At 27.6% G+C, this 13336-nt stretch overlaps 1 protein-coding gene across 2 annotated transcripts in view; it reads right to left on the bottom strand.

Moving 5' to 3' along the window:
- Lrt (Leucine-rich tendon-specific protein) overlaps positions 1-13336 on the bottom strand; it is a 160840-nt gene that overhangs the window by 13271 nt on the left and 134233 nt on the right. For both annotated transcript variants that reach the window (XM_088189621.1, XM_088189622.1), the window contains exons 4-7: positions 11589-11748; positions 10221-10419; positions 2077-2195; positions 1580-1871 (exon numbers count right to left, since the gene is read on the bottom strand). In XM_088189621.1, coding sequence (XP_088045747.1) covers positions 1580-1871; positions 2077-2195; positions 10221-10419; positions 11589-11747 — 769 coding nt within the window. In that variant the 5' untranslated portion in view covers position 11748. The remainder of the gene's footprint in view (positions 1-1579; positions 1872-2076; positions 2196-10220; positions 10420-11588; positions 11749-13336) is intronic.

Here is a 13336-nt window from a genome sequence, read left to right as displayed (position 1 = left end):
TTAAATTAAATATAGTTTCTAGAAATATAAACATGTAAATTGACATATGCATTTATAATAATGTTATATTACTATTTACAAAAAAAAATTTTAGAGACGCGTGTTTTTATATGCTTAAATGCAAATAAATAGTGAAAGATCAATGGCTTGAAAGATTGAATACTAACTTTAAATATATTTTCATTCATTTTTGGTGAAACTCTATTTTTAAAATATTTTAAAATGGTGGTAATACTTCATTGCAGTCATTTTTTCCTTTTATTTATATATTTTGTATGCAAAAGGGCAGAAAAATTAGGCAGCTGCCGTCAGTGATTAATGTCGAGCGCGAGACGCTACGCTCTGTATGAAAATTGCTATATTATAATATACCACACAACTTTAAAATGGTCGAGATTAAAATTTCCAACCAGTAAAAGTCGCAACAGATATGAAAAACTTATACGAATAAATAATAAAATTTATGCTATATACTCTCATTTTTGCGTTTGAAAGAATGTCTAACGATTATATCCGCTTCGTCTCGGTCTATGTGAAAATACAAAATTTTCCACCGACTCTTAACGGGAAAATTTCGTAGGAATGGACTCATTAGGGCGAAAGTTAGCGCGACACAAAGGTGGCCCTTTGTTGGACCGACTATTACCCGACTGCGTAACTACCTGTAAGCTTTAATCTGGTCGTGTAGTAAGTAATAGAATGTCTGGCGAGAGCCGAATGCCTAATGAAAATAAAGCATTAGAGGATATTAAATAACACATTGAATATCCAGATTTTGTAAATAATTAAGAATGAATGTGAAAATCTATTGAATGTCAATAATAAAGTCACTATTATCGTGCGATGCCTTTTTAAATATTAAATAATATTAATTTAATTTTGCACCCAAAGAAAAGAGTAATACATGAAATTGAATTTAATGATTTTGGGACAATGATGGAATTTTTCAAAGAAGATTTCGCATACAATCGAATCCACTAAATCTTAGTCCCGTTCAAAAGTACTTTGTGTGTGAATTTAGAGAAAATGTCAACCGTCATCAGAAAATCAGTGATATGTTCCAATTTAAAAATCGAATCATTTCAACTGTAAGAGTTTTTACCAATAAAATATAATATCATTACAACAAACCTAATTAATATAGTATTTACTTCTTAATAAAATTATTCAGTAATAAAATTATCAAGTAATAAAATAATGAAGTGCTATTCTTGGCACGGAGATATTTATACAAGTTTAGTAATGGACATTGTAATGCTATTCACATCACGCTATTTTGCTTAAAACTTTCGACAAAGTTTCATCGTAAAGCAACCAGTCGAAAAGGGACGGGGTGCGTTCGAATAAATCTCAAAGCGTATAAATAAAACGTAGACCATTATTTAAATCGACGATGAATATGTAACGCGTGACCTTAAACAATACATTTTGTGCACTTAAGGTTACTTCGAAAGCTTTAGTTGTTATTGAAAAAAGCAGTGTAAATTTAAAATATAAATTATCGATTTTAATATTAAATTGTGAATCTTTGCTTTGACACAAATTCATTATTAATAACTATAAATTAAGAGTATCTTACCTGCCAATGCTCCCCTCTTGATACTGGTCATTTCGTTGTTTCCCAACTGCAGCAATCGAAGGCTTCTAAGGGTAGGTAGTGTGTTTGGTCCTAGAGGTCCTGCGAGAGAATTTTTAGTCAGGTCTAATTCGCTGATGCTGCTCAGATCCTTGAGGGACGTGAGGGTAGGCACGTTCAAATTGTTCCCCCTCAGCCTCAGGGTGGATAGTCTTTTCAAAGGTTTGAAACATCCGGGAGACATAAAAGACAATTGGTTCTCGCTCAGCTCCAAAAATGTCAGGTTGTATAATCCCTGTAATTTAATTATAAATAAAAAGTGACGATTATTTTTATGTAACAAATAATTTGATTTATGTCGCATAATATATTATCTAACTTCCTGAATAATTGAGGTAAGATAAATTAACTATATATAAATCAAACCTCATCCGTTTTGATATCATATTTAGTAAAAGTTCAAGTTACAGATAAGAAATTAATTTATCAAAAACTGTTACCACAAAAGAGTCAGCCACCAAATTCTCTAATTTATTGTGCGATAAGTCCAAACGATCCAATCCTTGCAGTTGAGATAGGGCAGCTGAAGGTATCGATTTTAGCTGATTATTGGGTAATCCTGAAATATAAGAAATAAAATTTTAAAATCAATATTAGCTAGTAAAGATTTTTTTCGAAGCATCTAGAATCATTGCTAAAACTAATTGATTTATGTTCTTTACCTCTCTATTATATTTTCGTAGCATAAATAAACGATATTGCGTATCCGTGAGATATCTATGAAACAGTTTGTAAAACACTTGCAAACACAAAAAGTATGTAATTTTTTTTTAATATTTTCACATTTTTAAAAAAATATTTTTTATTTCCTTACTTTTTTCTTTTACATTTTTTTTTAAACTCAAAAAAATTTTTTTTTTATAAAATTTTTTTTTTCTTATTACTGACGAAAATTTTTTTTTTATTATTTTTTTTCTATTTATATAGAGTTTTGAGGACATGATAATTGCTGTAGTTTTAAGCATATTGATATAAGACTAGATATAAAAATATATTAGTAAAATCTTATTTTAAAATGGCGGCTATTCAAAACCTAATAAAATCGTTGCTCAGCTAAAAAAGTCCTAAAGAAAAATGTAATGGTTATTAATATGTATATTTAAGAGCATAATTATGTAGTTTTAATGATATCACCATATACTTTATTCTAAAAATAAATCTTAGTAATACATTGTTTTAGTTTAATAGCTAGTCTAATCTGCTATATTTGTTTTACACTTAAAATATGCGTCAATTAAAATCAAAAAATATATATAGAAAGTTAAATGGTTAACAATGACTAAAAATATTTTTTTTTGGTAATTTATGTGTAGTTTTAAGGACACGATAACTATTATGTTTTTAATTACATTGACATAAAACTGGTTGCATAAACTAATTTTAGTAATATCTCTGCAAAATTTGTAATTCAGCCTAAATTTCCATATTGTTTTAAAACGGTGGCTCTTTAAAATATGTAACTTTGCTAAAAATAAACTTACAGTCATTAATATGTGTTTTTAAGAACATGTTAAACATAGTCGTAGTTTTAATGATATCATAATGAAACTTATTCGATAATAAATCTTGTAAATACCTTGATTATATTTTTTTAGCTGATTCACCTTTTTTTAAATAGCAACTATTAAAAACATAAAAAAATTGTATCTATGTAAAAAAAAACTTGAAGTGCAAAAAAAAATTTACATTTTTATGTAATTTATGTATCATATAACAAAATTTAAAGACTCGATAACTACTGTAGGTTTACTCACATTGACATAAAAATAGCTTTTGTGAAAATCTCGTCCAACTTTATTAGTCAATTTAATCCGAAACGTTGTTTCAAAATTGCTGCTATTCAGAAAATAAAAAAAAAACGTTACTTTGTTAAAAAGATTAAGAGTAAAAAACAAACAAATATACGTTTAAAAATATAAATTAAATTAAAATCTTATTTAAAAAAAAAAAAAATTATAAAAATAAAATGTCTTATTAAGTTGAAAAATTTCTAGAGAAATATCGATAAAATCAAAATTGCTTTTATATAAAAAATAAAATTTATGAAAATTGAAATAAAAAAACAAACTTTTGTATACAGAAGCTCTCGTGACTTTTTTCGGACAAATTTGTAATTAAAAATAATTTTTTTCTTAAAAGAAACCAAAAATGCTGTCTATTAAAAGCAAACATAAAAACACTGTTGTATTTTGTATTTTTAAAAACACAAAATAGATTGTTGAAAAACTTTGTTAAAAAATCCCAAAAAAATATTTGAATTGTAAAAATTAAATAAAAATATAATAAAAGTTGGAAAATATTTTTATACAATACATTATTTGATATTAAAATATTATAAAAAAAATGGTTACATAATTTTTTATACAGAAATCTATTTTTCATAAATTATAATAAACAAAAAATATATAAGAAAGCAAAAATTAAAAAATTGGATGACTGTTGTCGTCCATAAATTTTTTGTATCTCAAAAATTAGTGCGACTAATTAATGATGTAATATTAAAGACGTTGGTTTGGAGTATTCTGATATACGAATATTTTTACTGATTTTAATAAAACAATATTTTTTTATTTATGTATGAGTTTTTAACTAGAAAGTCAAACAACTTATAAAAAATATTAAATGTGATATTTATTTTTAAAAAATGCGCTTTGCAACAAATTAAAGCATAGTACTTAAACAATTACTTACTACTACTACATGTTTTTAGGTAAAGATATTAGTAGCTAGTATATATTATTTTTGTTTAGATTATTCAAAATACTAAAAGTCTGTAAAAATAAATTGATGTGTTATACTACTTGTTTTAAACCCATTATTTAGGATTTAGGAATAGTGATCAATCATTAAAATACGTTTAATTCGAAGTCCCTTTATTTTCCTTCATATTTATTAATAAAGTTATAAATAAGCTTATGTTTTCTTATACAGGTACATTTTACATTTATTATAAATTAAAACAACCTTGTTTAATTTTTAATGAGTTTTCCAGCAGCATAGAAAACAAATACAAGTACACCTCTGCTACAATATTATTACTATAACTAAATTATTAATATAGAAGTAAAAGGAAACGCGCAGGGCGCTTAATTATTTCATATTTACTATTAATCTAGCTCCTTTGTTGTGTCAATCGCGTTTTATACAGCTCGCACTTAAGAGTGCTATACATTATTCATAATATACATTTAAAATTGAACGATCAAAGGATAATGGGTGGAAAATGTGTAATATGTATGTATGAGAAGATTACGAGAGGAAGTCAAAGGAGCCGACCGCGAAACTGCGTTGTAGATAGTGAAAGTAAATCTCACTTTCGAGCCCAAAGTCACGCGTGACTCTGCCCCCCGCCTGCGTATGTACCTGACTTATGGATATTATACGCCTGGTTTTTAATGAATTTTCTATGTAAAAAGAATATCGTAAATTTCTTATGACTATGACACGGTTTTCTTTTTCCGGCGACGGTTTCCTTTTTCCGCCCATTATGGTTATGAATAGTTTGCGGCGTAAGGTGAAGTTCTTACAATTACTTTTTTAATAATTTTAATTAAATGATATAATGACAATTTTAATAACTTTTTTTACACATCGAAATATAATTTAATACTATTGTAAGATATCGAAAAGGCGTTTGACACATTTAATAGATTAGCACAGAACATATTTTATAGAACAAGCTATATTGCGAAGCTGTTAATCTTTAGTTCAAAACTAGACATGATACTAATTTAGGAACTTTAATTGTCTTGTATTTACTGATGACTACTAATTTTTATTAAGCTGATTTAGGGACTTTACTTACCTAACTTTTATACTATCATCATCAAAAAATATAAAACATAACCTACCCATCTTTTTTAATTAAAAAAATAATCAATTAATAAAATATATTGAATTGCGTTATTATTTGGCTAATTTAGATACAAAAGAGAGACTATTTTCGTACATGATTATTTTTTTATAAAAAAATAATAGCTTTTTTTTGTATCTAGCTGTGCCTTAGATTTTTATATAAATTGTGTGAGTGCTTTTGTACAAATTTATAAGTGTATTGTTTTATTTTTTATATGTTGCATTATTGCAATGCAAGTAAAAAAATATACTTGGCGTTTTCTGGCTTTTTAAAATAACTACGTTGTTAATTGAAACGTGATTTTATTTTTTCACAAATAATAATATATTATTATTGTAATATTCATTATGTTTATATGAAAAAATCATTCGTTGAATAATATAAACTTATTCATAAGTTAAATACAATAGAAGTGTTACCATACGAAATTCTAGTGATACATTGTTAAAACAATTAGCGCATGGACTTTTTTTGTTTCTTTATAAATTTTCCTAATTATTTTTTTAAACTCATTCAAGAGCGTAGAAAATCTGCCCGTTTGGAAAAATTTAATTAGCGAGTTTTCTCGATAATTGATCGAGCGCTCATTATTTGCGCCATTAGTGATTCTCCGCGCAAAAATTATATATCAAGGTACGTGAAATAATGTGCCAATCCTTCGGGGGACTCCGGGCTTCGCTTCCGCGGGGGCGACGCAAAAGGGGGGCGTTTTTCTGTTTGCATTCCGGCGGCTGTCTCGGTATTGATCAACGGCCCCCGCGGATTTCCCATCTTTGCCGAGAGATGATAGACGAAACGGAGAGGAAGAAGAAGAAAAAGCGGAATTGGAAGAAGTCTCTCCCCCTCCTTCACCCACTCTCTCCGCCAGTGATTGATGCTGGCCGTTCGACGTTTTGACGACATTACTCGACCGTGACAAATGTGCTACGAAATATTTTACAGCGGGAAATTATTGCTACGATTTGACAAGAGGTCCTATGCGCCTGTGTAAATAATAATGCTGTAACTTAAAAAGATAGCCTACACTTAAGATTTACTATTATTGACAGAATTTTAGACTCCTTGCTACTATTTCAATCTATAAATTATGTAGTTAACATATAATAACATATAAACTAATAGTGTATTATAATAATATTTATTCTAATGGTAAGTAGTCTTTTTTGGTATTTAAAAGCTAATGTATTATCGATAGTAAGGGTGGGCCATAAAGATAATCCGTTTGGAATAAATTATTAAAAAAAAAATCTAGAATACTAAACGATTTTTTTTTCATTCATATTAAAATATACATTCAGGAAAATCACATCATAAAAATAACAATATCCAGGTGTGCACCATCGCATTGCAAACATTGTTCAAATCTGGAGCTCAAATTTGTAAAAAATACCACTAGTATTCTTGACAAATTTGACAAATGGACTCTTTTAGTATCATCAGAGAAAAAAAAATCAGGACTCCTGAGAGGCCAGAAATAATGGTAAATATGTTTTATAAATATAAAAATATCTACAAAAATACACTTTATTATTACATATCTACATACAAAGTGAAAATAATAATTCTCGTAAAATTCTTAAAACTTTTAATGTAATTTTATGTAAATTTATAATAATACGGTGTTTTTTGTAGATATTTTTTATAAGTAAAATATCTTTAAAGCGTTTCTTAAAAATAAAATCAGAATGTCTAGGAATAACTATGCGTCGTACAGACAAATTGCATTTTGTTTATTGCGCTTTTAACACGTTTTTTGCCATTTTTTTTTTCAGTCAATGCATCAATTTCATGTATGTTTTGTATTGGTTCACCTTTAAGCAAAATTAGTTTTTCTGCAAACATTTCATTGACGACGTGTGGATAATATTATTTTTAAGATATAATTTTTATTTAAATAATTCATCGCAATCTGCTTATTTTTATGGCCTATCAAAAATTATTTTTTAAAGATCAAAGCATAATAAGATAATACAACTTTAACTAACAATATTGTAATTAAATATCTAGGTAAGGCACTTTCTAGTTGCAACAATTAAAATTTTACAGTGCTGTAATAAATTGTTACTTTACTCTCTGTATTTCTTCTTGTAAATTATTTCGAGATAATATCCCAAGAAATATGCAAAATTATGATTATTTTCTTAAAATGTTTTTTTAGTAAAAACTAAATTTATATAAATATTTAAAAATAGTGTACAACTACAACAAGTTTAAAAGCAAATAGCGATTATTATCTGCTGAATTTATAGCTGCATCTGAAGCAGATGGTATGGAAAGTGACGAAGATTAATGCTGACTAATAATTCGATATAAGTTTTATGGCCGACTCTAGGAATAACGATTAGCAAATATTTTATTTTGACATCCTTAAGCATTCCGTTCAACAAAAAATAAATGACTATCATAGTTTTAGTATGTTTTTATTTATATACTATTAAACGACATAATTTTTTTTTAATTTGAGAAAATATATTGTTTGATTGAAAATAACTATTATTATAAAACAAGCAATATTTTGATCAGTAACTAATATAATTTTTTTAAATAAATTTATTGAAAGTTTTACCATTGTTTGTGTTAATTTATATTTAAACTATTATTTAACTAAAATTGTTGTACATAAAATCAGTGAAAGTATTTTTCAAAATAAAATATATATAAACTGTAATACACAACGTATTAATATTTTTAATATATTTTAATATTTTTAAGAATTTTGAATGAATTTAGAATAATATTTTATTTCTCGAGAAACGAAAACATCGAGACATGAGAAATTCACTATGAATACAATGTCTAGCTTCATTAAACTTTGACCTATTTCTGAACTATAAAATATACCTGAAAAGACGTCTACCAAAGTTTTACATTCTATGATAAAGCATTTTATCAACAGAGATAATGACATTCAACATTAATAAATCTAAGGCAACAATGTGATAATATCAATAAGATATAAATAAAAATAAAAAGCACAATTTTATTTAAGTTTTTTTATATTATATATTGTAAATAATAAATAAGAAATTTGTTAAAATACCGTTTTTTTCTTTATTTAAACATAAATATATTTGCGATTAATTGGCCTTATTTATACAGAGATTTATTTATAAGCAATTCATTTGCAAGTCACGAAATATTATATTGTGGCGGTTAATGTGTGACACACAAAAAAAAACGTAATTTCAATGGCACAAATCAGAGACAACTTCGTAAAAAAACAGTAAAAGTCAGACCCACCGTAGAGGCTTCGCCTCTAGAGCAGACTTAAAAATATTAGGTCCACAGAGATCCTGCATCACTAGGCCTACGCTCTAAAAATATTTTTTTTTTAAAAATGTTTAATTAGCAAGTTCTTCAACTATCTAGAATAAATATAAAATATATTGATATATTTGTTTAAATACACAGTAGCCTAGTTGCTATAACTTAAAGTGAATTACATAATATACTTAATTTTACAGAAACGACTTTAAACAATTTAAATATAGAATAATATATGATATTTAAACTCAATTAATCATATCTTTGTGATTTAAATATTTAATTTTTAATTATTTAAGTATGCTTATAGTATTAGGTCCTTAGCAAGGATTCGTTTGTCGGCTAAATAAAACAATGGTCAATGCTTTAACGTAAATACTTTAAGTCATGCGATAAAACGTTCTCATTTAAAAATTAAATTGATCCTTATTCTTTTGAATCCAAGATACGAAAAAAGTTTTTCGATTGGTACTCAACTTTTATGACCCACTCTATGATTTACGGTTGACAAACATTTCATTTTGACTTTTTACTTTGTCGTTTTATCAAAAATACTTGTGTTTATAAAATACTTTTCATTATAGCACCTGAGCGTCCAATCAATCTGAACTAACAATTACTTTTATAAGAGTCTCTCAAAATTAGTAATAACCTTTGACTGCCAAAGGCGAACTTTTACTCTCTTAGGTGATTTTAAGATCAAATAAACATCGCATGGCAAAGTTCGATACGGAACTTTTTTCTTCGACTCTTTGAAATCCTATACACATGTATAAGTATTTTCTAAATATACTTACCCGTGTATGAGAGACAAAAATGTCTTATTTTGTTTGCTCTTTCCGAGATATTTGAAGTGGATTGTTGTATTAGCGGATAGACTGGTACACATAAAACGGCTGTATGTACCTAGGCAAGGCTCGCTATCGAGCGTCCTTAACTGAAGGGGCAATAAATCAGGAGGGAGAAACATGATGACAGACGGACAGGGGTTGAATGAGAACTCATTAAAGAAACAACGAGCCACTGCAAAAGATATCTCCGAATCGAAGAAGAGGAAGTGGAAGGAATTCTCAGAGACAATGAGAGTTTTTCGCCGAAGCCTTTTGGGGGCTAGGGATCCATTGTATTAAATCAGCGGGGATGATTTCGCGATTAGGGGATGTCGCTTCGGGTTAACGTTTTGATTATGGAGGACGGTTTAATTCGGTAAATTAAATCTTGCGGTTTTACGAGGTGATGCGAATTTGTTTTATGCGATAGAGGGTTGAAACGGACGTCTGGCGGTGAAGTATTTTAATCGAAGGTTTAAATTTTATATTAGAAATCTTAAATCAATGAGATGAAAATTAGGTTATATTTATTTTATAGAGTTATGCTAAGTTGTAAGTATCTTAGAAATAATATTGATCTAATAAAAACGAAATGATAGCATTGATTGATTTATAAAAACATGTTAAAATATACCTAGTGCTTGCAGTGGAGATGCCAATCCTTCAAATGCAGAACTATGAACATCGCTTATTTCTCCAGACGAAACCACCAATCCATGAAGAGCAACTCCTTCCAGAAGTGAGCCTCCCAAAGCAGAAACGTTTTGAACTGTACAATCCAAAAGTGAAACTGCTCTGTGAGTCGGTAAAGATCTTAGAGTCCTTCCAATAATCTAAAATTAAATTAAATTATTAAAAAGCATTGAATCCATACTTATAATTTTTTTTATGTAAATAATATTAGTACTGTTTCGATTTTTGAAGCAAAAAATCAGACTAAATTTAAATACTTTTTAATATACAAATTTGACAATTATGTACCAAAAATGATTCATCCTCGTCTCCCGCTTTAAACAGATAAAAGTCACGAAAATAATATTCTTTCTCCCAATTATAAAAGATAGTACTTCGTTTTGTTTTTAATTATGGATTAATTTAGATTTTTTTATAATACAACTGTGACTGCAAAAATTCATTAACATATGTGTGTTTTAAAACTTTGTTCAAACTGAAAATAATAGCCGACTGTGTTAAAGTTTTGAAAAGTTGTTATTTACGGAAACATATAAGGCGTAGATAAACGAAATCTCAACATCGTAGTACAAAAAAAGTTTCGTCCTCGTCTCCCGTTTTTAACCGATTCTTATATTTTACATATAAAGGGAATTAATACTCATATTTTGATTAAGGGTTACCTTGAGTGTAATTAATAATTATTAAATATTGATATCTGTACAAAAAGGATTCTGTTTTATTATTTCTTGATCGAGATTTTTTATAGAAAAGTTCGAACTTAAATTTAAGAAAATATGTTTAAAAAGTGCATTATTTAAATTGATATTTTTCTTAATGCTTAAAAATATTATTTCTTTTAAAAAATCTGAATAAAGTACTTTTTTGGTAAATATATAAATTTTGTTAAAAATATATTATTAATTGGTAATTAATAAAATATGAAAAAAATTAGGATTGCATGAAAGTTGTTAATTTATTTTAAAGCACGCGTTTCTAAAAACTAAAATTCAAGAGCAAAATTAAAGTATACGTTTTTTTACACATATAAATTTAAATAAAATTTATTATTTACAGTTTATTTCAAGAGTCCTTATTCTCAGTATTGTTAAACTGATTTTAATCAGAATTCTAATAAGCCTAATTTATACATGTATAAATTATTAAACAAATATTTGTAATATGTCTGATTTTACAAAATATAACAATATATGATTGGATGAATACTTTTATTGTATTTGTATTATAAATATTTTCTTTTCAAAATAAATAATATTTTAAGCACGATTTTTTAATAGCTAATAAATTATTAATATTAGTAATAATTTACCTGCATGGCCGATCTGTCTCCAGTGCATCTCAAAGTGTGTGGTAGATCGCAGGAGCATTCCACAGCAGGATGTTTCTCGATTTGTGGACACTTCCACGCTTCCTCCGCGCTGCAGTGTATCGACGCAACAAAAAAGAAAAACAACCAGAAGCGATCCATCCTGCAAGCAAAAAATTAAAACCATAAGCATTTAGGTTAACACTTGGGTGTGACGTCTCAAAAATGGTGCAGTTATAGACTTTTTTTGACATATGCTTGCGGTTATAAAGAAAAGAGAATCATAAAATAATTTAAATTTTTAAATTATAAACCTTGTAATCCAGCGTCAGGTTTCTTTGAAAAAGACTTGAAAAATATAAGTAAAATTACTAAGTGTATTTTTAGGCTAATATTATGACTGATAATTTAAATAAAGTTAATATCTCGTACATTTAATGCAAGGCAATTTTGACTGATCTTAAGAAAATTTATTGCAATACATCATCATAAAGAAATTCTTAAGCTGATGTTGAATGATGTTGTTTATAACTAAGTTCATTTATGATATCAAAATAAATATGAAGCGCACCTATAACCAATATCAAAAATCACGTCAAGTTCGAGCAAACTGCAAGGTTCTCCAAACTGTTTTTCTTGATTGTAAGCTGTTTTATTCAAATTGTTTTAAGCTTATTTTTTACTATAATATAGACTTTTTTGATTTTGATTTTGATCATGTACATCAAAAATTAATAGCAAAATATTATTTCTTAAGCGGCATTAAACTCTTCTGAAGTAATATATTTTTCTCTCACTCTCTATTCTCACAAAATAATTTAAAAATTAGACCTAAGCCATCTGAACCCTTAGGATTGACACTATCGCATGTGACATCTCAAAATTCCAACTGCCCAATTATTCTATCGTTTTAGGCTTATTTCGTCACATGTGTTCGCTGCAAACGAGCATGAAGACAAAATATTTGTCCGAGAAAAATAAAAAGCGAAATCCTGTTTTATCCTTGGTCCTTTTAGAGGTCCGAGGAGGTTCTCCTTACAAGGACATGGCCGATGGTTAAAGAATGGTGCATTATTCATTGAATAACGAACCGCCGATCCTTGTGCCCCATTCCTGGACGGTGGCTAACCTCGACCGTTGTTGTTTTTCCCTGTTGTTCAGTATAATGGCGCCATTGTTTATAAATCAAAATTGTTTAATGTCCGCAATGTTGCGCAGCTAATGTCCTTATATACGCGGCGAAGGGAGTTTTAACTGCGATTTTTAACCGAACGGTTGCGTTGTTAATTTTGACGTTATCATTTTTTGGATAATGGCGAGAATGATGAATGTTACGACCTTTGAACCGCGCTAACCGGCCGTTAAATTGTGAAAAAGTAATTTTAATTTGTGCTTCTAATTGTAATGTATTGTAAATTGTGTGTTGGCCGAATTAAAGTAATGTATGAAATTATTGAAAAGTAAATTATTAAGCAAAAAAAATATCTTTATAAAAGCAAATTCTAATAAATAAATAATTAATTATAAATTTTTCGTTGCAACATGACAGGCACACACTAATAAGTTAATACGTATTTTATTATAATTTATTAGGAAAAAATCAAATTGATAATCTTTCATTACTCGCGAAATTTTAAGGTTTTTTGATAAATATTTTAAAATTATATTGATAAAAATATTTAATACGGTTAAATCTACCAAATTAACAGCTGCATACAAAGCAGATGATACCAAAAGATTACTTTGTTTTA

This window comes from Plectrocnemia conspersa, unplaced genomic scaffold, assembly GCF_051122295.1.
Source record: "Plectrocnemia conspersa isolate PC_06_02 unplaced genomic scaffold, ASM5112229v1 ptg000008l, whole genome shotgun sequence".
Classification (NCBI taxonomy): Eukaryota; Metazoa; Arthropoda; class Insecta; order Trichoptera; family Polycentropodidae; genus Plectrocnemia; species Plectrocnemia conspersa.
Note: the sequence above shows the minus strand (reverse complement) of the source record. Positions and strands in the feature narration are given on the sequence as shown.